This window comes from Melopsittacus undulatus, chromosome 6 (assembly GCF_012275295.1).
Source record: "Melopsittacus undulatus isolate bMelUnd1 chromosome 6, bMelUnd1.mat.Z, whole genome shotgun sequence".
In the NCBI taxonomy this organism is placed as follows: Eukaryota; Metazoa; Chordata; class Aves; order Psittaciformes; family Psittaculidae; genus Melopsittacus; species Melopsittacus undulatus.
In genome coordinates this window covers 84,351,392-84,375,871 of record NC_047532.1, presented here as the reverse complement: position 1 = coordinate 84,375,871, position 24,480 = coordinate 84,351,392, and the positions used below count along the sequence as shown (strand labels likewise).

Below are 24,480 nucleotides of genomic sequence, written 5' to 3'. Positions count from 1 at the left end.
GCTTCTTCACATCTCATTAGACCTTCTCTTCCTGAGTCACCTCATAAGGGGCTAATTTACATTAAGTCTAGGCCATGTCAGGGTCTGGATTTCTTGGTAGTAAAAGCACAGCCCCTTGTGCTCTCTGTATGAGAGTCACTAATTTCTCTCCTCCACATCACAAATCCCAGGGCATGCTCTGAATCTGAAATAATTTGGGCTTAGAAATGAGGTGCACATTTCTTCCTGTGACAGTTTTCATTTCCACCTTGCCTTGCCTACATTTCTCCATTAAAAGAAGGCACCAGAGGCTTTGCAAACCTAACTGGAATGAGCACAATCTGAACTATATTCTGTATTCTCTGAGCACTGCCCAGCCCAACACTTGAGCCCACCCTGCCACACGTGAGCCAAGGAAGTTTCCCATCCAAAAGGAAACTGGAATTTAATATTTATCTTATCAAGACAAGGGTTCTGAAGCAAGGTTCTGGCAAGAAATCATATTTTTTCTGGGGAACTTTGCCCTGCATCCATTGAAGAGTGGACAAACATGATGCATTCATGCAGGAGCTGTCATGGTGAATCCCTGGATCAGTGTTTCTGCCTGTAGAACCCTTCAACTCTGACTGTTCTCCTTCTTCCTCTCCCTTCTTCACACTCTCCACTTAGTTCTTTGTATACTGGTAACTTTGCAACCCCAACATGAACCCCAAAGGGTGTACAAAGAATGGTGGTCAAGAGAAGATGCATGAAATCCTGCAGGGAGGTAGCTTCTTGCAGAGAACACTTCCAACCATGCTGTTCCTATGGGGAAAGCTCCCAGGTACCCAACTGGGGTACACTGAAAAAGCCATTGTTGTCCCATATACCACAGAGTTCCCAGGGAGATGTCACTACCAGGCTAACAAGTATTGAAGACGTTCTCTCTTTGTAACCAGGGCTGTGAGATGTGACAGCTGTTCTGCCACAACACTTGCATCTATTCAGAGACTGGAATGGGAAAAGCTGCTCTGAGGCTCTCCATAAGGGCACAATGCTAAAGGCTGCTGAATGCCGTGATTTCTGGCACTGAACAACTCTTCCAGGCCCCTGCTCCATAAAGTATTTCTCACTGAATTAAGGGGAATTTAAGTATGTGCTTATGCATTCGGATGAACCAAAGCCTGTTGAATCAAATGAGCTACTGAGAGCAGAGTAGAAGCTCTTCAAAATAACGACTTTTTTCCCTAAAAGTATCTGTAATTTATTCCCAACTCCTTATCTTGTTTACAACAAAGAATGAACAAAATTCCTTTCTCAAGGCTGGAAAGTCCTGGAGAATATCCACACCAAACAGGGACAAAAATAAGCTTGATTTTAGGCATAGTAAATAAGAAAATGATCTCTTAGTCTCTTCATTCTCTCCCTTTTGTCTTTTTCATTCCTCTGTACATAATAAACTGAAGGTTTTCTGGCCTTATCCAAAGTCTGTTGAATTTGATGGAATGCTTTGTGTTGGCTCGGATGGGGTCTGGAGCAGACCTGTAGGCAGTGTATGGCAATATCTTTATACAGGTTTCTCATCTACTGCCTAGAGAGAGGAATATTAATTATTAAAGTACCAGTCCAGCCCCCAGGAACTGCCAGTATTCATTCTGCTTTGTTACTAAACTTAAAATTACTGTTTTCTCTCTACACTTTCTTTAGGAACACAAAATCTGTGGAGGCTGAAGAGGTTTCCAATTTCTAGCTCATTTTTATATAACCTTCAAACCATAATTGCTTCAGAAGCACATCACACACAAAGGTAAGCACACAAACAGCAGTTTCCAAACACCATAACAAACCACCTTCAAAATGAACATCCCAAAGCAGAAGCCTCACATGGCTGCAAGTTTGCTGCTGGTGATTTAGTCACTGTGAGGGCACAGCCTGAGGGTTGGCAAGGGCTGCACAAGTGAGAGGCAGCACCAAGCATCGCCAGGGCAGTGCCCTGGCCTCTTCCCCTATAAATCCATGGCTTTGGTGAGTCAGAGGAATGCAAAATGCCCTTGTGCCCTTCTGTTTCTATTTCACATGAATGAGCTAGCACATTTTTGCCACCAAGGCCCTGACCCAGCTGTCACTGCCATCAGAAGGGACTGACCCCGCTGGGGAGATGCTTGGGGTGTATTTTCATCATGGGACAAGCTCCTGGTCTCTGTGCCACCCAAGTCCCACTGACGGATGCACTGCACTGTCTGACAGTATCTTTCCAAGTCCTTAAGTGCTACCTCGAGCATGGCACACCCTTATTACACAAAACCGAGTCAACGAGAGGCTCTCTGAGCTCAGGTCCCATTCCCATACTACAAGCAGAGGGGTACAAGGGTTCTGATTCATGTATATATTGTCGCAGTACTCAATACACACTTTGAAATCTTAAAGCAGATTGTGACTTGTCATCTAAAACTAAAAGATACTGATACAGACACATCATGTGCTTTTGCAAAATGACAGAAGAACTGTTCTTTTCGTATTACCTCAATGCAAACATGACTGCATTTTGCTTTTGAATAGCTACTGCTCTAAGAGACATATTATCATCAGGTAAATTAACTTGCTACCCATATTTAGTCATTGTAAATAAAATAAGCAGACCAACCTGCATAGGTATTTGTTTTTCTTCTTTTGGAGTTTGCATGCTTCATACAGAACGAGTAGGTTTCAAATCTCACTCAACATTCTATGTGAATTAACCAGATTCTCGAGGAATGTGGAAAGGAGAATAATGAGAAGTACAGCTTTTCATTTGAACATACGCAGCTCTTTTCATGCAGGGTTTTCTTTTAGGGTTTTGGTTTTTTTCCTTCTTTAAATTACACTTTGCATTAAAGAACACAGCCAGTGTAAACACAGTCTGTAACACTTAGAAAACAGTGCAAATTTGGTAAGTTTCTGGGAGGAGGTTGAAATACAGAGATTTATAATGGAGGTAAAATCACTTTCTTGGTAGAAAAATACATATATTAAATACCTATGTGTTCGGAACTTAACTTCACAAAAGAGCGAGTTAGAGTTCTATACTGTGTAATAAATTAATATCTTTTCTAGATTTCCATTTTCAGTGTTAGTGTCAAAGGCATAATAATGCTAGGAAAAAAGCAAGAGAACCATTATTATTTAGAACCTAATAAAAATCTTAGACTGGTGTAAAGAGGGCACAGACTGAAGAACAAGGGAAAGAAGCAATGGAACAATTCTGACCTCTATGAATTATTGCACATTTGAGATCATTCTCATAGTCCTTGGGCCAATTCTGGATACTTTTAAGTCTTAGGTCAGTGTTTGTTTCCATTTGGCTGTCGGGTGCAATTTAGGAACCGTATCAAGGATTTACTAAACTTGTTTGCTGATGAAACCACAGGCAGCTGAGTGCAGAGTGCTAACTTTTATTCATGCAATCAAATAGAACAATGCTAAAACCACACTGGAATACAGGCACGGTTGCCTGCTATAAAAACATTTTGGGGAACTTGATACAGCAGATCTCATTGAGACAAAGCTCTCATGTCTACTGTGGTTTCATTAAAGCTGTGCCAAAACCTGCAAAACTGGCTTCTGTCTTCACTATTTCTGTGAATACTCTTATCTCTATGGTCTGACTCTGCCACCTTTAATCAACTGAGTACGGACGTCTCAATGAGACATACTGGTCAAAAGAAAACTTAACTCACTGATAGTAATGCCTGATGCTGAGTACGTGTATAACACTTCTCATCCAGAAGCAGCAAGAATGCCTCCCATGAAGAGTAAATGGCAGTGCCCTATTTGACTGATGGGATCATTCACGTAAGTGAGAGATGCAAGACCTTACCAGCTGCTTAAAAACATCACCTTTCTCTTGTTGCACAGACAGCAGAAACGTTCCTGCTCCAGCTGTATGTAAAAGGTACATAAACCGACAGGTAGATAAACACAGACAGAGAACTCTCTAGGGTGATTATCACTGAAATTGAAGTCATATTACCAGTAAACCTGAATAATTCAACATTCTGTCTCTGAATATTGCTGTGATAATTATTTTCTATTGCTGATGTTCTCACAAAAAGGTTAATTTCAAACTGTAACTACTGATAATGGGAAAAAAATCCTATGTAAAATTACATTGTCTTTGCTACAAATCTTAAAAGAGCTCAAGAGATCTTAAGAAATTTCAGATTAATGAATTGACTGACAGATAATTTTTTACTTAACCTGTTAAAAAAAGGCATTAAAAATCTGCAAAAAATTGTGAAATACTCTATAATTGACAGAAAAAGTGTTTAAAATCCTCCTAAACATCCTCCAATACACTAGTGAGTTGTTAAATAAAACCACATTGCTAACCATTGACTAGGAATACAACATGCCTCAGTAATAAAATGAAGAGATGCTGCTGTGAGCAGGTGATTTATTCTGCAGTAACTGTTACTATGCACTTTACTGATAAAGCTTCATCTGCATTGTTTCAGCTGGTCATCTTCTAAAATGCATTTGCGAGACAATGTTACCAGGAGGTTTCATCCTCCTTCCTTTTGGGAATGATTCACCTCTTGTGGTCTGTGCAGGAGATAATCCTTTTTGTTACATGATTAGAATTTCAACCTGTACTGAAGTCTATAAGAAGAACCCAACAACTTCTGTGTGTTTCGAATACGATTACTTAAATATGTATGGGTGTTGGAGATCATACACAGTGACCTTTTATCCATCCCAGATTGTAAACCTACTGTAAAATGATGGGTTGTGGATTTTCTACCCCCCTCCTCCTTTGTAAAGAAGCAATAAAACTGTACATTAAAAGACAGGAAGGACATCACCGAGTTACAAAAGAATGCCCCCTTGGTCATAATCTGTAAATGTAAACAAGAAAGTTCAAGTAGAAAAGCAAACAAGTGTGCTGCTGCTTCGAGTGCTTTTTCACCCCATGGGGTTAGGGCAAAGGTCTTTAAAAACGTGTCTTCATGGTGGTCATGAAGCATCTCAAGAGTTCGGACTTCACTACCAAATATCACTGGTGAAGCTAAGCTCCTTTGCTGATAAAGGTAGCAATGGGTTGCTCCTGTGCAACTCTTGGGGATCCTTCATGGCAGTGTTAAGAGGTAGCTGTCCATTTAGTAGCGTCAAAGGTATGTTACAGTACGTGTGATGGTTGCTTATGGAAGCTATTGGCAATGTTGCTGCTGACACATCATATTCATATCCTCTGCAGTAATGTCTCATATGCACAGAGTCTGCTTGATGGCAATCAGCTAAATCAGCCCGCGATTCTACCAACGTGGCAGAAGTGCCTGTGACGGCAAGAGAGGGTACAGTCTGGAGGTCTCCAAAGAGGCCCTGCTCTGCAGAATCCAGGACCTGATGTCGAGACACCACCTCCTTTTTCTTCCCTGGCATTTCAAAGACTAGGCGCTTCCAAAACTTAGAGTTCAGTTTGCTGCTTTTTGGTCCTTTCCACTTGACCACTGAGAGAAGTTTGATGGTGTGCTTTAAAGATTCCACTTCGTGATAATTCACTTTCCCTTTTAATTCAGTACACTCAATCAAAATAACTTTGATTTCTCCACTGACTAGCATATTATGAAGTCTGTTTTCCATCTCAAATATACTCCATCCTCTCCTGAGAACATAGTCTGGAGTTAACACGATAATGAGTCTTCTGCTTTGTTCAACACATCTTGTGAGATCTTCAATGTAGGCTACAAATTATAGAAAGAGAGAAAGAGTAAAGAATAAAGAAGTCTATTGTATCAAAACATCAGGCTTGCAATCAAGTATAACAAAATCCTACAGCTTACTATTCCATACCATTTAAGACAAGGGGCATTTCACAATATACTCCAACAAAAATAGAACTGTGTATCAGAACTATTTCTATTTATGAAGTACATCTAGAAAACTCCTAAATAGCACCCTCCATCCTTTACTGTTTTTCCCTTCTCATCACAACAGAATGACATTTACATAGTATCCTAACAATGTAGATGCATTAGGGACCAAAAATACACAGTTCACTTACTGGAAAAATATAGGTCAAGATCAATGTAGAGCTTGTGTAAATTTTAACATTAACTCTGGTTACCATCACTGAGGGAAGCACACTCTGGGAAGCAGTTCTTGTGTGTCAGATGCAAGGATATGTGGGTGCTGGAGGGTGTATGAACTGTAACTTGCAAGAGTCAAAAAGAAAACAACCCATCACATGCAGAAATTGTGCTGTTGCATAGAAGCATCATGGTAGTAGCTCGTTTCTCTTTAGGTATTGACCACAGAAGTACAATATCATTCTTTGTGGCCCAGTGGTCTGCTTTAATATCACAAACCTGTGCTTCTATGTACCCCATGGTATTAACAGAAACTTCACAAGTGACAGGAAGAAATGGAAAACTTAAACATATTGGAGGTGTTTATTTGTTGAGACATCAGTGACAAAGAAAGTAGCATTCTTCTTTTATTTATGTGTGCCAAATAGTTGCAAACAATCACTGTAAGTAGAAATGTGAGCCCCATCAGTAGCTCCATGATGTCAGCTTACTGAACTACAAAATACTCTTGCAGTTGGACTTGGATGCCTGAGTTTCACTTGACCCACGATTGGTAGGGAAGAGAAGCCAATTACACTTGTCTGCCATGGAACAGGATGGGAAAGAGATCTACTTACAGACCTGACCCAAAACCCATTCAAATGAACAGACTTCAACAAATTTCAATGGGTTTCGGGTCAAGACCATAAAAATGAAATCACTTGGAAAAAAACCCACTAAGGTCAGAAAAGTGTTCGCTGGTTGCACAACGTTATGATCGCAAGCTTAGAGACAGGATACTGGGTGCTTTTAAAACTACATGAACCTCTTGACCATGCTACTCAGAATGTGCTGCCTGACGACAGAAGAGAAGCATGTATTATAAATGACGACTTGGACACAAGAGCTGCACAGAACAGATCTTTACTCAGCGCAGGGCAGGGCCTCTCTTACACACACTGCCCTCTAGCAGGAACAACAATTACAGATAACATCATTAATCAACATCTGTGACTCATTTTTATAGTCCCAGGCACCATACCACAGCATGCTTATTCACACCACTTCTAGCAAAGTAAATAGCTACAAAATAGAAACATTCTGAAATAGCTTCTTTTCATGAGACTGAAGGCATAGTTAGCACCAAATCTGCCTTTACCGATGTTTTATTTCACCACTTAGCAGCAAGAAGAATCTCTTTCACAAATGGAAAAAAGAGGCAATTGCAAACATCCCACAGACACACAAGAATTTAAGACATACACATACATTACAAATGTCTATGCAACAATCCTGACTTTGAGTTAATGTTTTATGACTCTTTAATCATGCAGCATTTACAGTTTGTTTGTTGGGTTTTTGTCCTTAAAATAGTTCATGAGGAAAACCCCCACATTGCTCTGTGTAAAATAGTTACTCATTAATGAAAAAGATTCAACATTAAAATCCATGGGAGAGGCAGAGGAAAGGGGGGAGAATCAGCAACAATGAGAAAATGATAAGCAGAACTGGTGAAACAAAACTTAAGGAAAGGTAGAAATGTTCAATACAATGGAAAGAGATTATCCCAATGTATCAACAGCTCAGACTCTTCATTTTCTTCCTTTCTTTCTGCTCCCAAAAAGAAAGAATTTAGGTGGGAAGCTTCATCATTAGAGGTTGAATCTGCAAGATACAGTAAAACAACAAACTATCATGCATCTTTCCTGAGACATATTCATCCCTCCTTCAAAAAAACTCAGAACACTGCTATGTGCAAGTCAATTCTCTGCAGGATACAGTACTGGTCAGTATCACATAGCCAGGTTAGTGCTAAGCACAGCCATGCACATCCTATATGCATCCACTTGAAATAATCCAACAAAACAAACAGTCACTTTCATCTCTTCAAATATCTAGTGCCAATAATTTCAATAGCAATAACCCAGCAATAATCCATTATACCATCTCAATCAGAAACTCACCAGACTTCGCCTTAGTCAAACAGGGAGTAAGGTGGGAAGAAGATAGGAAAAGTTCCCTATTTTCTCAGAGGGATGCTTCTCTCCTCTGTGCCATTCCTGTACTTTGGAATGCCCACCTTACTGGATATTGTACCAAGTTAGAGCTCTCTCTACAGGTAACTCAAAAGGCACCTTTGCAAATGACCAACCAGTGCTCCTTCGAAGTTTGCAGCTGGTTCACTGATGAACGTGACCAATGTGTAGGGGTTCTGTTAGTGCACTGAGGATAAAATACACCGTGTTACAGGAAACTGGAAACTCAAATGAAAAGGCAAACACATTTTCCAGCCGTCTGGTCCAGAAGTACTTAGTACTCCCAATTAACTTCAGTTTAACTGCTAACGGTAAGCTTAGATTACTGCTACAAGTACGTGACAACTTCCCTGGAGTACATGGTTCCATGGGGTGCATTCTACAGCATGTCCAATACACACAACCTAAGCATTTCTTTAAGGAAAAGCAGGGGGAGACAGATTCCTGTCTGTGGCAATTTCAGCTTTATTCTTTCCATCACCCCCTCTCCTTTTACTTCAGAGTTTGAGGCTGCTCAAAATACAGCAGGTCCAGTTGTCTGCCTTAAGTTTTCAGTCTATTCAAAGGTATTCAATCCAAGCAATCTATATTGGAATGTAGGATGCAGAAAGGGTTGTTTTCACCTTCCCAGTGAGCTAAGCAGTAACTGTCAGGCAATGGCTCTGTTTCAAGATAAAAACTGAGCAGGGATTTCAGGAATGACAACACTAACTAGGATCAACTGTAAGATTCCAGGACAATGTATTTCCATCAGATAAATGTCATTTTGCTGAAAATCTGCTTTTGCTGCAGGAGGTGGCAACTTCAATGACATTTCATTGTAAGGGGAGAAACAAATAGTCTTGACACATCAGTATGGAATTATTAATTTTAGATTCCCAAAGATCGCATTTTACCATAAACTAGAATGTAAAACAAATGTCAGCATCTGAGTCAACCCACCTGGTTGTACCAAAAAATAACATTTTAAATCGTGACCCTTTTTCCTCATTGAAACACTGTTTTGCAATAATGCACAAAAAAGGTCTTAACAGGTATTTCTATCAGTAACTTACACCATGTCCAATGCACTCTCCAGGGAGAAATGGACAACAGGAACTTTTAGACCCATAAACATAGTTTATGAATGGTGGCCATTTAGTAGTGAAGACAGATCAGCTGACAGCAAATACGTGCTCACCAAACACTTTCAACACGCTGAAATGTAGTTTGAAACACTGAAGATGTCCAAGACATGCATCCCATTTGCAATTAAATCATGCATAACTGCCTCCTGAATCTTGACTGAGCTACACTAACCACAGGCTGGAAGGAAACCCATCAACCTAATATGCAGGTAGACTAAGAGCAAGGAAATTAATGAACACCATGGACACAGAGTTGCTCACACAAAGAAACGACTGACTAACCAGGCTCAGATGATTTGCAGAAGCAGTTGATGGAGAAACACCAGAAATCAGATAAAGTCCTATGTATACTTTTGGGAAGCATGGTTGCACCACAAGAACCAAAGAGTGCCATCAACCCCGTACTTGCTGGTTCCTGGCACCAGCCTTTTTGTGTTTGGCAACTATCAATTGAGAAAGTTATTTATAGAAGAATAATTCAGTCCTGGTTTCCTAAACAAATGGTTCCCAAGCCCTAACTCAGATTACTTTATTATAACAAAAAAAGAATGCATGTCTTGCTTTTACAATTTCTTAACTATCTGTTGCTCCTTTTAGCTCACGCCAGAATAGCAATGCAGCTGGAATGCTGAAGCACAGAGTGATGGCCCCTCCCAGAGAGAACCCACTCCCACTATAAGCTAAGGGACAGCTAATGAATTCAACATGAAGGCACAAGTAATGCAGCTCAGCACGATGCAGTGTCCTCTCAGCATATCACTCCCTTAAGTGTTGCCAGACTTGTGTTTGACATGGCAAAGGAAGGAGGAATTAAGGAGAAGGAAAAGATAGTGGCTCTGAGGATGTCTCCTGGCAGACTCAAGTGTCTCAAGTGGGTCATTCTGGTGAAATTGGTTTGGTGACAGATGTGGGAATCAAGATGCTAGATATTTAGAATCAAAGATTCATAGAGTCATCCAGGTTAGAAGGGGGCTCTGGAGGTCTCCAGGTCAGTATCCTACCCAAAGCAGGAGTAGCTAAAACTGCTAAGGGCCTTGTCCAGTACAGTTCTGAAGATCTCCAGGGTTTATCCTCAGTGTCTCTGGGTTCTGTTCCAGTGTCTGACCTGTCCCATGTTGAGGAAGATTTTCCTAATGTTTAAATGGAATTTTCAGTGTTGCAGCTGGTACCTGTGCCCTCTTGTCAACAACTGTGCACCTCTGAGAAGAGTCTGTCTTCATCGTTGTGCTCTCCACTGGAAAGACAATAATAAGATTCCTCCTTGGCTTTGTCTCTGTCTTCTCTTCAAAAGATACAGTTCTTTTGGGCTCTTCTTTTATACTGTGTGCTCTAACTCCCTGACCACCTGGATGGTCAGCAGCCATTGTGGTGTGTTCATACTTGTTCCACTTTCAACTGTCATTCCTTTTTATCCCTGCTACCTTCACCCATGCCTGGCATGATGTGTAAGATTCATATAGAGCAGGCAAGCAGGGACTTCTGAAAGGAGTGTGTGGAGCTGGGTACTCTATTCCCATTCCACATAAATGGTGCCTCATACCTCATTAAGGCTCCTTGGGAACCCCAGGCACATAGTCCAACTGCGTTTTCATCACCCAGAAATCCAAGAAGCTGGAATTCACCAGGCAAACCCCACACAGATGGGCAGACAAAACTACAAAGTGCCAGAACAATATTGACTGTTGGGTGTTTTTTATCCCATGCCTGAGGTGCTCTCCCCTTGTGCAGACACCCTTTCATTTTTCAGGTAAAAGCAACGATTTTCATCCTGTCTCCATTGTTCTTTTCAGTGCCTGAACACTACACCCTGGGCTGAACTGGAGTGAACTGTTGGTGTTTTTTCAACCCTGTCAAGATCAAATGCACAGATACTTTAGAGAGCAGCTAGATGATGCTCTAATAGATTTGTATGGCTGGTATTAAACATCCAGCTTGGCAGTTTTGACCTCTTCACTTTCAGAGTTTAAAATCATTTGCAGGAGCTATGTGAGAGAATATCTTCCTCTAATGTAGTCCCAAATTTAGAAGAGTTAAGTGCAAACAGATCTTTTTCTCTGCAGACACATCATCCTTAGCAAGGCAGAAAATGGCTCAGGTGAAAACATAACTATTCTTATTCCTCCCCAACCTCATCTATTCAGTCTCCTCAGATCTCCTAAAACTGAATTAAAAGGCTCACAGGGCTTGAGAACATTTGCTCTCAAGGAAAGGGTTTGTTAAAAAAGCCCTGAAAACTAATAGGGTGGAAAACCTGACAACTAAGAAACTTTAGTAACAACTGCAACTGTATCTTAGGGACCACAGACTCCAGGCTGATGCTCAATTATGCTTTAGTTACCTAGGCAGAAAGGTGTATGTGCTATCAGCTTTGACAGAATGAACAACTCTCACTCTGTTAAGACCAAAGAATATTCTTGAAGAAAGAACAGCAGTTATGGTACCTTCTATTACATGCAGCTGAAATCCTGGGTTACAAACTTGGTCTCGCTCAGGCAGCACCAAGAGTCCTTGCTGGCCCCACCAAGGCCCTTGGAACCCTTCATGGTGGTTTACCCACTAGGACCAAATGCTCCACTGGGATAACATTTCTATCCTGGCAGGGAACAGAAACAAACACCTACTGCAAAACATGACTCAGCCTCATCTGACCTGAACTATGGATGCTTCCCAACGGTGCAGAGGAGGTCTCAGCCCCTCCATCCATCACCTCTGTCCTCCTACAGAGGGACAGCAGCAGCTGCTCCATGGGCATCCCTAAAACAGATCTTTCTCAGTGCAGAGCTGAAATGCAGAGCTCAGATATGCAGTGTGAAGGAGCTCATTGCTGGGGTGTGTGTCCTGGCTAAGGCATATCTGTCTGTAATCTCTCCCTTGGCTATATGGGAACATGCAGAATCTAACATAGCTTGTCCCCAGAGGTCAGAAATGCACCAAGTGGACAAAAACTTAACCAAACTTGTCCCTAATTTTTCTGAAACCAGCTTTTTAGTTTGTTCAGAGAAGTGTGCAAGAAAGTTAATGGAATCCTTTCTAACAAATCTATTTTTGCTTGCTCTCAAATCCAAGTAGGAGCTGTATGTATTGCTTCATGCAAGGAACTAAGCACAATAATGCACACCCTCCTGTGGCAGCACCTTAACATTGCAGAGATTATATGAAACAACCAGACTTACAAAACACACCTAATTTGCTCTACTAGTGGAATGGCACACATTGAAGTTCCTAAAATATAGAAGGAAACACATCAAAACAGAGAGGTGGAAAGCATCATATTATGCTGAAATTTATGCCAAAATACAAGGAAATCCACTACGTGTGAAAAGAGATTATTTCCTAAAATAAAGAGAAAACTGCGATCAAACCCTCGTTTTTCTACCAGAATCTACCCCAAAGAGCTATATAATTTGTCATATCTGCCACTTTTTGAGACAGTCACTCTAAAATACATTATATTTACCTCTGAAGTGTCTAGCAGGTCCACACCACATCACACTGTTTCCTTCACTAAGCACTGCAAGACCTTGTAAGACTGGGGTGTTTTAGGCAGAACACAGCCACATTCCACTTGTCCAGAGCAAATGGAGAGCTTACAGATACAGGAGTCTGAGTCTTCCCATCCTTCCATCTCATCTCCCTCTTGCCCCTTGAAAATAAAGTGCCTCCTCCTGTATCTTTTTCAAAGCTAAAGTATGCAAATCACACTCATTTCAGTTCCACATTTTATTCTCCATTGTCATTATATCTGATTAAGCGTTCTTGAAGTTCCATGTGTTAGAATCAGGCCCTTTCATAACACTGAAGAAGTGAGCTTGAGAGGAAAAAGGAGGTATTAAAACCGTGAATGTTCATAAATGAGAAGTGACATTTTCAGGTACCCTACATTTTCAGGAGAGGTTTAATGAATACCCAAAGTGATGACAAGTATTTGCTGAGTGTCTGACTGACAGAAATAGACAAAAATGAAATACCATACTGTCTGCTACAGCAATTGGGAAGAAGAGTCCCATTTCAGATTAGGCTGTGCTTTGGTATAGTTATCACTGAAGGGCTAGTTTTCAGCTCCTTAATTCACTTGTATAATTGCTATGTATAACTCTGCTATATTGCTGGATATGAAATAACTGTTTATAACAGTTGTGTGATTTTTGACACAGAAAGATCTATTTTCACTTAATAATATCTAAACCTACTTGCTTGTACAGAAGGCGTCTATAAGCCAAGTCCCCATTCTATAACATGTCTCTAAGGGAGTAAACTTCAGACCTTGCAGGGGTAGAGCAAAAGGAGTAAGGGAAGCAGCTCTAACCTAGGAGATGCAAATGCACAGGATAAATTCAAGCCTCTACACAGGACTTTGTGTGATCTCTGCCTAGGCTCTGACTTCTCTGACTGGGGTTTGCAGCAGCAAGGCAGCAGTTTCAAGTCCTTTGGCAGGCAGGTTGCTAACACAGCCATGTTCTAGTTGTTTCATCTTTGGGGATACCTGCTTCAGTATGGCCACTGCTTTGTTTTCCTAGTCTTATTTCCTATACAGTAGCATTATACAGAGAGAAGTTTGTATTCTTTTCTAGTAATTTTTCACGGAAGTGATTTACACAGAATTTGTTAAAAAAGCTTATTTTTCACAAGGGTAGCATTTCAAATAAATGTGATATTAAAGCAAACATACTGAGCATTCAAAATCACCACCACTTGTCCAAAAATGAATCTGGAAGAAGAGACGCTGTAACTACAGCTAGAAAGGCATTAACTGTTGGTGCAGCCATCCAAAGGAGTTGCTGCATCTTCAGCCATGTCAGCCAAACTGATTTGAAATGGACAACGGTATTTCACGATCAGCATGGAAAATAGCTTCGGATCACTAAGCTGTACACAGTCCTCTGAAGAACTGGTATCACACATACCAATTATTTACACAATACCAACACTGCTCAGAAACGCAACACTTGGTCAAAACTCTAATGAAAACCTTGCACCTATACCATTAACTGAAGAACTACTGTAGCTATTTACGAGACTTCACAATTAGGATAAAAACCAGAAGCCTATGGGAAGGATGACTTTTACCTGTGAAGCTGCTGTAGACAAGCAAATAGTTACTGGGGAAAAAAAGAAAGAATCCAATTTCCAACGATAAAACAGACTAGAAAATCTTCTTTGGAAGTTTCCTGCTTAGCTACCTGTGTCTGATGTAGAGATTTTGGACTACAGTATTGCTTGTAGCACACCGGCCTTCTCTGTAGGAAGGTGCAGCTTCTGCCTCCACTGCAATTAATGGCAGTTCCCTCTGATTTCACTGGTGCAGGAACAAGCTCTCACCTAGAGCTCATATTTGTAGTACTAAAGTAACCTTTCCAATCCTCACATCTTCACAAAGAGAGGTTTCCCCTATCTAGTACTTATCACACAGTCCAGGCTTTCATGACACATCTGAGAGAATTAAAACTGTAAGGTCAGAAATACCTACTTCCACTAGGAATCAGGTCCCTATCCGGAATGAAGAGCTTATATCCATAGTGCTTTTCTAGAACATCCGGCAGGATTTCAAGTGCAAACTGCTCCTCTTCATTATTATCACAATCTAACGCGTCAGGATCCACTTTGGTGTATGAAAGATATGCATCATATTCCTTGTTGTCTGCAAGAAAACAAATTCATGTTCAGCCTGCAAGAGCACTAAAATACAGGGAAATCATATTATTCTTTGAAATGATCAAACATTTCCCAACAAAACTGTGACTTTTCACAATATATAATCTAGTTTCCACAGAGACATTTTCAGGTCCAAACAAAGGATGTCCTTTCAGCTTTATTCTGCTCATTGAGCGAGTTAGTAACTGCTCCACGTGGTCAGCAGACACAGTTCTCATCTGAACAGACCATGGGCAAAATGTTGCTATAAATCCTAAAGCTGGAACTTTTCATTTTAATCCCTTACATACTGCTGATGGGAATCTTTCAACTCCCATGCCTCAAGAGTGCTGTGGTTATGTGGAAGCTTTGAGCTTGGAAAGGTTTCTGAACCTGGAAAACTTGTAAAGTTGTGAGCAAAAACCTTTCTTGCATGAGTGATTGTGAGAAAAGACAGGACTTAAATGGATACTGATTATGCAGAAATCAATGCCAAATACAAATAATTAGTCCAAAGCATATATATATATATATATATATATATATATATATATATATATATCCTCAGAAAATCTTGTAGTTTTTAAAACCAACACCATAATTCTAGAGGTCATTTGGTCCAGAACATTTTAAATACTTAGGAGCTGACAATATGAGAGAAAGAGTAAAAGGAGTGCAGGGGGAAAATTGCCCCTCCATTCTGCCTGCAGCTCATGGGTGGAGACAAAGCCTCATCATAAAGTGGAGGCAGGCAGTGTGTGACAGAGGGGACCCAGGTAACACCACATGAGGACAGCAAGGCTGCAACACACCGGTTTGGCTAGAAAGGGAAACACCATCTCCTCCTCATCATCCTCCTGCACTGCACTAGGGCTTGTCTCCAGCTCCCTGCATTTGAAACATGGAGCTAAGAGCTGGCTGCTATGCCAGGAACAGAAGTGACACCACTATTGAGCTTGGGATCCATGCTGGGATCAGACGGTCTTAGTGACATTTCTCTTTGCTCTTCCTCTGCAGTAATGAATAACAGTATACTGAAAAAGTCAACCTTCAGCAATTCAGTGCCCAGGGAAAAGCACAGCTGCCACTTTTTACATACAATGGAAAATCAAATAGTTAACGCTGTGAGAACAAAACTGCATGAATAGAGGATTGCCAAGTACAAATTATCTATGAAGAATAACACCCATGAAAGATAATTAAAGCAGTTAAAAATCCTCAATGTGTTCTAATAAAAAGAAAAATAGCTGTTCATAATAGAATGCTGCCTTGATGACCTTGGACTGTGATTACTTTCTTATAACTCTTGATGCAAAGCCAGATCCATGAGGGTCAGAGCTACAAAGCATGTGAAGGCAATTTGGCCAGTGTCACCATAGCTGATGTCCACCTGGCTTGCTGATACCTCCCTGAAATCAACAGCACTGTTACTGATGGAAAGATGACAGAAGAACAAACAGCAAAGTCAGCTTTGGAGGCCTGTCCAAACCTGCTACCCTGTCCAAAAAGGCCAAAACCCTTTAAGAGCAGCCAACTATTAAGTGATCCAGGCAGAAAACATCACTGCAAAGGCAGCAAAGCCAACCCCAAAGCACTGACATGCCTGGTTATATTGTGTGCAAGCAGTCCCTGAGCTTCCTGCCCCTTCCAGCTGTGTGGGTATAACTGCCTTCTCCAGTTACCTCAATTCACAATATAAATAAGCAAAATATCCACAGAAACAGTTACCACAGGCTTGTGTGAGCCTGTACACTTGTGTTACACCTCTACAGCCTCAACTCCCTCTTCACAAGCTTTACATACACAGGGCATAGCAGAAGGACCTATCCATGCCTCCCACTGCTTGCTCCATATGCTTTGGGTGCAGCACTGTTTGAAGCCATTTTCCAAATGGCTTTGCTTAATCTGTAGCATCATTCTCCTTAATAACAATGCTACACACAATACAGGAAGTGAAAGCATCCAGCATTGCTTACATAGGGTATTATCCATAAGAATAAAGCAAATCTGTTAAGCTCCAAATCTTCTGTTTTAAAGAAATACGTGTATAAATGGAAGATGACCCTGCAATTGCATCTATACAGCTGACTGCTCATGGGAGCTCTGTATGTTCCCACTTCAACCCCTGTAAGCAGAAAGAGACATCCCCGATAACACTTGGACTTCAGTAACATTCTGCCTCCATCTTCCATTCTGCAGGATCAGAATGGGAAACAAAGCTACAATAGTACTAAAATTACGCACTGCTTTACACTGCTGAGGCTTGGTAGTTTGAACTTAAACTGGCAACAGGTATCTCTAGGTGTTAATTTCAACCTACAAGTTTCAGCACTTTGGATCTATGAAACATTTCCATTGCATATCTTGAGTTTCCTGAGCAACTGCTTACCATCAGCTGCTTCGTCTCCTCCAAAGTTCTGCCTGTAGAACAGCATTAACTCTATGTTGTAACACTTATAGATGGTCACAAGCAAAATAAGCAGAAGAAGGATGGCTCCCAGTCCTCCAGCAAGCTCTATTTTGTAGATCAAATCTAAAATTAGCAAGGAAAGAGAAAAAGGTTATGATCTTTACAAGCTTTATTTGCTCTAACCCACTGTACAATTCCACATTAAATTGTGTAGCTTCCAATTACAACCACTGTAACATCAAGGACACCTACTTTTTTTATTCGTTACCAATTCCATAACTTTACCCATTTACTCCATCTACTGACCATGTGAAATCACCATTTGGAATGCATTTGAGGCCATAATCATAATTCCTCTACAAGAAAATTATGTAGTGATTTTACACAGAGGATGCATCAACTTTTAATGAGCATGTGGAGTTGGAAACTTCTGTATGGCAGAGTGCATCAAATGCTGTATGCAGCATGTGAGAATAGATACTCTAAATATATAGATACTCTAAATACTCTACTCATAATAGATACTCTAAACATACATCTAAACACCATGTGGGAGGCTGTTGTCTAGTCGGACATTGAGCCATTGACCACAACTCTGCGTGTGGCCATCCAGCCAGTTCTTTATCCACTGAGTGGTCCACCTATCAAATTGATGTCTGTCCAATTTAGAGACAAGGATGTTGTGTGGGACAGTGTTGATCACTCTGCACAAGTCCAGGTAGATGACATCAACTGCTCTACTCACGTCCATCAGCCCCATCATAGAAGGCCACCAATTTGGTCAGTCAGGATTTCCCCCTAGTGAAGCCCTGCTGGCTGTCACCAAGCACCTTGTTGTTTTTCATGTGCCCTAGCATGCCTTCCAGGAGAATCTGCTCCCAGATGTTGCCAGGCACAGAGGTGAGACTGACTGGTCTGTAATTCCCTGGGTCATCCATTTTCCGCTTCTTGAAAATGGGGGTTATATTTCCCTTTTTCCAGCTGTCAGGAACTTCACCTGTCTGCCACGAGTTTTCAAATATGATGGCCAGTGGCTTAGCATCTTCATTTTCCAGCCCCTTCAGGACCCGCAGATGGATTTCATCAGGGCCCATGGACTTGTGTACATTCAGGTTCTTAAGATGGTCTTGAACCAGATCCTCTCCTACAGTGGGCCTAAGATCTTAATTCTCACAGTCCCTGTGTCTGCCTTCCTCAGCCTTCCAAGACTTGGGTGGTGTGGTCAGAGCATTTGCCAGTGAAGACTGAGCCAAAGAAGTCATTAAAAACCTCAGCCTTCTCCAAACCCAGGTTAGGCAGTTCTCCTGACAGCTTCTGGAAAGGGCCCACCTTGTCCATAGTCTGCCTTTTATTTGCAATGTACCTATAGAATCCCTTCTTGTTATCTTTCACATCCCTAGCCAAGTTTAATTCTAACATGTTTGTTTAGGACACATTGTACTTTGATGGGAACCCGTGCTAGTTAAAATTTCCCACTGGGATGCTTTCGTTAGGAAACATCACAGGCAGTCTGCCTCAAAGAGCTTCACTAATTCATCCAAACCCAATTACCCATCTTTTACAGCTGGGGAAACAGAGGCACAGAGAAGGGAAAGAACATGCTCAAGGTCATTCAGCGAGCCAATTCCCAAATGGGATTAAACAACTTGCATACCAGTCTAGGACTCTACCTGATGTAAGACACCAACTTTAACAGTGTTGCATTTTAGTCTGGAATGTCCCCTGAACACAGTATTTGTTGTATCTCTTAGCCACCAAAGACAGAAAAGAACCATTTGACAACAGCTACCTCTAGCAGCCTATATGAGTTAAGACATTATGAAGATATTTGCTGCTGTGAAAATTACAATGTGCAAATGTCAAAACTATATTGCAGGTGAGACAGTTTTTGTCATCTTTACACTCCTAAAACTTAGGTCAGAAAAAAATTACTGGTATGTCATTTGTGTCATTTTCAATATAAAAAGCAAATTAGTTGTATCTTCTGGGGTTGTTCTTGTCTCATCATGCCTCTGATTTCAATAATTAACATCAGATGTCAAGCTATTCCCAGTTTACAGCATCTCTGATGTCTCTCTGGTAAGAAGTCATGGACTAATAGATGGAAAAAGTCTATTATAATAGCTATTTAATCTCTCTGAGAACACAGGAAATTCATGGGACTTTTATTACACTGCATGATGAAGTTAGCATGTTGTCTAGGGATAAATCTGGTTAAAATCCCTTTTCAGAGAAAGAACTTTTTGTTGTTGTTGCATAGGAAAGTCCCATTTTCTTGCCTACACCAGCTCTTAGTCTCTGGATTTGATCCATGCCTCAAGTGGTCCTGGCTGAGGTCAACAGGGAAGGCAGCACAGCCAGCATTAGGAAAGGAGCTGAATCTGGGCTTTGTGTTATAATGGTGACTGAAAATTAGTAAATAATATATTCTGATAGTTTCTAATTAGAATAATGTAGGACTTAGCCACAGTGTATCACACAAGATTATGGTCCTTATAATAGCAAGTCTCATTAACACCCAATAAATGAGGCACAAATATATGTTAGAATGTTCTTCATCATTTAGAACTATATCAATATCAAAAAACCCCCAAAACCCACCAAAATCAGTTTCCTGCATGTCCTGAATGAAGGCAGCCTCCTTGAAATAAATGGTGAACCATCATCATTTTTACTGTTATCTAAATTCACTGCTTCTTTCCACTGAAAGTACAGATTGATTTTTGATGTTATTTTGCAGTTCCCAATACGTTATTCACGTTCCAGGACACTGTATTATAGACTATGCTAGATAGTTTTCAAACTTGTTTGAAGGGAATCCTGAACTATTTCCACAACTAAGGAACAAGTGGGTGTATATTGAGTTCCATGTAATTTGAGCACCAAACACGCTAGGAGAGCATGGAGGAAAGGAAGTGAATTAAGGAAGCTCAGGATTGTCCAGAACTTACTTTTGGAGTACTTGAAAGCTAATATCAATGTGGCGCTGAATTTAGTCAGTAAAGAAGAATGTGATAGCAGACAGTGTATTCATGTCTCAGAGCCATGCCTAGTTCTGTCTTTGCATTGGTACCCTTGGGTATTTAAGCTGGATTTGGTTCTTTTTCAGTAAAAGAAAAACCAAATAAAACCCACAATATCCTAAGTGATGCTGTATGTTCTGAGGGTATCACTATGCTGGTGCTGCACAAACAGCACTCCTCTATTCTCTAAAAGCATTTGTGAGGACAATACCACTAATACAGCAGAAGACTCAACAAAAATTACCTTAAATGTTTGAAAAGTTCCTTTTTCTTCCTTAAACCAAAGTATGTGCTTAAAAATAACCACCTGATGTCAAGACAAGAATTAACTCTAGAAAATCTCATACTGTTATATACAGCTATAACTTTGAGTTGGGGTTTATTCCTGTTTCTGTATCCAAGCCTCCCTAGCTGGACTTATGACTTATGCTGGCTTGTTTACACCTGATGTACTGCAATCACACCTTTGAACAGGGGGCAGACATAACCTGCAGCACTGTGACAACCCAGAGACAAAATGGAGCTGCAAGTAGCTGAACAGGGATAACACAGCCCTCAGCATGCAAGACTTTGGAGGCAGGGGGATGTCCCTGGCTGAAAGATATGTGCTTCTTCACCTTTTCCAAGTGCTGCAGCATCTGGAAAGCTGTAGCACATGACAGTAGAAATCCATGATGCCTTCTTTGACATGCACAGAGGATGCTGCTCAACAGCTCTATACCAGCCTTGCCCTAAATCTTGCCACAGGTCAGTAAATACAGCAGTTATTTGCTGGCTCATGAGCATTCTACAGTCAAGTCCAAGCTGTAGGGTAAGAAGTATTCACATAAAGTTGCAGAAGGCAAAGTTTGGTCAAGTATTTGTAAGAGTCTCGTAAATAACAGACAGGACAGTGGAACGTGCAGTCAAAGGACATAGTGAAAATACTGTGGTTACTTAAAATGACACTTTAACAGCTTGAGAATCAATTATTGAGAATGCCTGAGAGGAATATAAGCCTTCTACAGCCACAGTGCAGAGATAAATGAAATAGTAGCTGAGAAGTGAACCTTTCCACCTCCAAATTCTGTATGCAGCAGTGCTTCTTCCATAATTTCAGCAAAGCTCTGAAAATCCGATTTTCTCGTTATAAATAAACCTCACCTGTTATTCTAATATATGCAACACAGCTGAACATTTAACAGTGCCAACAATGATACACTTACTATCAGTTGTATATTTATGAGGTTCAGTGGTTGGAAAAGTAGAATGCTTTTTGCACTAAAGAGGCTAGTCCTTCATCATGATGATCAGATTCCTTAACTTAAGTTGTAGCATCCTGTCAGTTTAGATGTTGAATATACATTTGTATGTGTTCTACACCCCAGCTGTGGGCCCTTGCTTCTCAGAGCTGATTGTACCATTTGTATTGTGTTTTATCCTTATGCCTTAGTGTAAAATATAACCTGTGCTATGCCTTTCTTTCTGTGAGGACATAAAACTCTCACATATAGAGGAAACTGTGCAAGTAGGACTTGATTCATAGAATCATAGAATAGTTTGGGTTGGAAGAGAGCTTCAAAGGTCATCTGTTGTCCCCCCTCCACCTTGCAATGAGCAACCTGTGACAGTGTTTTATCACCCTCATTGTAAAGACTGATTTTGGCAAGACTGAGTACTGTATTTTCACACACATAACACACATGGGTCACATGAAAGACAGCAAGAAAAGAGGACACTGATCCAAAAGTTCCCTCTCCCTAGTAGTCCTTATTTGTCCTAACACCACCCCATGTTCACCTTTCATTTTATAGAGATCCTAGCCATGAAACACAGCACTTAGAATCCAGCATGGCTGTAGGTGAACAAATGACTATGGAAACTTTCCAGAACTGCAGTGCCCTATCTAGAGAAGCCTTGGCTGGTCTTCCTGATCTTCCACCTGGGTCTCATTCATTTGTCCCATGGTGATGAGGTCAATCTGCAGCACGTTCAAGAGCTAATAGTATATTTAAATCTATTCTAAATGGCAACACTTTTGTGGGGTTTTGCTGCAACTGTGATGATAGGGAGTGCTGGCTTCTTTAACTGACACTAACTGCAATCCACAACCTGCTGTGAAACGCATCCTTTGCCTTAGTGGTCTGGAAGTGTACAAAGAACTGGAACAGCATGAGGTATGCCTCATGAAAACATTTCTTCTCTTCTAGGAAGTTAATTCAGAGCTAAGAATAATGACAGAGATCTGGACAAGGTATTTTTTAGTCCATCTCCTCTGCTGATGGCTCTGTGGTTTCACATTGCATCTTTATCCCAAGCGGTTATGTTCCTTTGCTTTCCCAACAGTTACTGTCTTCCTGCTTTTGTACTACCTAATACACTGTATCTTAGAGAGATCACTATCAAATTTAAATGTCACCCTACTTATGAACAGGAGAGATGACTGAACAAACAATATAAGAATTGTAATGAGATACTGTTACACTCCCTATAATAATGACTTCTACAACCAGCAGAGCACAGTAGTACCTTTTAATTTGGAACCTTCAAATTCAAATGATTTCTTTTCTGCTACAAATAACTTGTCAGTAGTGGTATTCCCAATTCCAGGTACAATACCAAGCAAAGCAACCATAATGGGGTAATTCTCCACTGATTTGTAGCTCCCACTGCAATGTTTTCATTCCCAATGCAGTTAGAAATCAAAAAGCATTCTCAGTGTTTAAAGCTTTAAATTTAAAGAGCAAAGCCAGGAAGTGGAGAAGCATAGTAACATCTGACCTCATTGTTAAGGCATCTCTTCTAAGAAATGAGTATTTTAACTCCATCACACAATTACCTCTGGTCTAGTCAGTCGAATCTAGGTCCAGTTTGTAGGTTGCTTAGATAAAAATACTTCTGCTGTTTATATTGGTGTTTTATGGGTGACTGTATTCCAGGCAAGTGCATTACCTGCAAGGCTGCTTCACCAGGAACTAAAGAATGAATCACAATCCTTTTTCACAAGTGCCAAACTGAAGCTGTAACACAAAGATACTTCAGCTACAAGTAGGACCATAGGAGCCCAGCCTGGCTCAGGAAGGTCAGCAGGATGTTTGCTGCTGGCTGAACAGTTGCAGATGAGTACAGATAATGAAATAAAGAGAATTACCTTTCTTGCGCAGAAGAACACTGGCATGTTTCCGTCCGTTTCTATTTTCCACATGACACGTATAGTTAGCCAGGTCTGCCTCCTCTACAGCATCAAAGATCAATGTCAATTCAACTTCTTTCTCTCCAAGATGCTCTCTGAGGAGTCTGAAAGGAAGGATACAGTCTCCACTTAACTGAATTAATATGGGTAGAAGTTTCCACAAAGAATCATGATTTCTCTGTACAAGATGCACAGAGTTCCTGTCCTCCTTCACTCTGGAGATGGACTGAAAAGAAGGCTCAAGTTGTCTGACAGAGACTTCACAGAGGCACCTTTCATGACAACCAAAAGCCTCTTTCTCCTGCCATGTCTGCAGCAGGGAGCTGAATCAAGTGCAAGAAGAGTAGCTATGAGTGCAGTGGTTGCATGTGGCCTGTTGGCTGTACCAGAATTCAATGCTAAAAACAATATTTCTTTTAAAAGAAGTAATAAATACTCACTTTCCAGTGAAGTAAATATGCACTATTAAGCCATTGCTGAGCAAATTATACGGCAATATTTTAACGGCTGGGTACTGTGATGCATTTTAATGCAATCTGGAAAACCAATGAAAGGAGCTGTGCAACTGTCCTCTATTTTGGGGTGCTAGATCATGACTTTAAAAGGGATCAGTGTCAAGAACAAGAGCTGTCTGCTCCTTTGAGAGGATAGGGAAGATATAAAAAATCCCCACAAAGAGAACAGAAAGTTCAAGCAGACTTTCAGGCCAGAGGTACAGCCTTTATGTTATTGTTCTAATGCACACATCAAAAAGAATGCAAAGTGAATGCAAGTGTTTTCCAATGCTGACATCAAGTCTAAAAATACAATGGCCTATTCTCTCAAAAGACTTATCAGTTGCTCAAGAAAAGTTTCTGGTCCTTTGAACAAGGAAACGTAACATCAACTAAAATCCACCAGATTCATTTGATCCTGTTAGTGTACTGCATAATGTGCAAGGGCATAGACGTAAAACTCGTGATGCTATTGCAGTCGCCTATGAACTCATCATTGCAAGTGGTACTTCAGTAATGTACCATTAGTGTACAGCACTAAGCAGTAGGATTTGGGTTCAGCAATATTTGCCCTGGAGACTGAAG

At 40.7% G+C, this 24,480-nt stretch overlaps 1 protein-coding gene across 3 annotated transcripts in view; it reads right to left on the bottom strand.

The window, feature by feature from the left end:
• Nucleotides 1–2,333: 2,333 nt before the first annotated feature.
• Nucleotides 2,334–24,480, bottom strand: part of IL1RAPL2 (interleukin 1 receptor accessory protein like 2) — a 344,758-nt gene continuing 322,611 nt past the window's right edge. For 2 of the 3 annotated variants that reach the window (XM_034064325.1, XM_034064326.1), the window contains 4 exons: nt 23,360–23,505; nt 17,186–17,329; nt 14,633–14,803; nt 2,334–5,678 (listed from right to left, as the gene is read on the bottom strand). In XM_034064325.1, the coding sequence (XP_033920216.1) occupies nt 4,981–5,678; nt 14,633–14,803; nt 17,186–17,329; nt 23,360–23,505 (1,159 nt within the window). In that variant the 3' untranslated portion in view covers nt 2,334–4,980. Of the gene's footprint in view, nt 5,679–6,913; nt 7,668–14,632; nt 14,804–17,185; nt 17,330–23,359; nt 23,506–24,480 lie in introns of those variants that run through there. The other variant, XM_034064327.1, reaches the window with a different exon arrangement.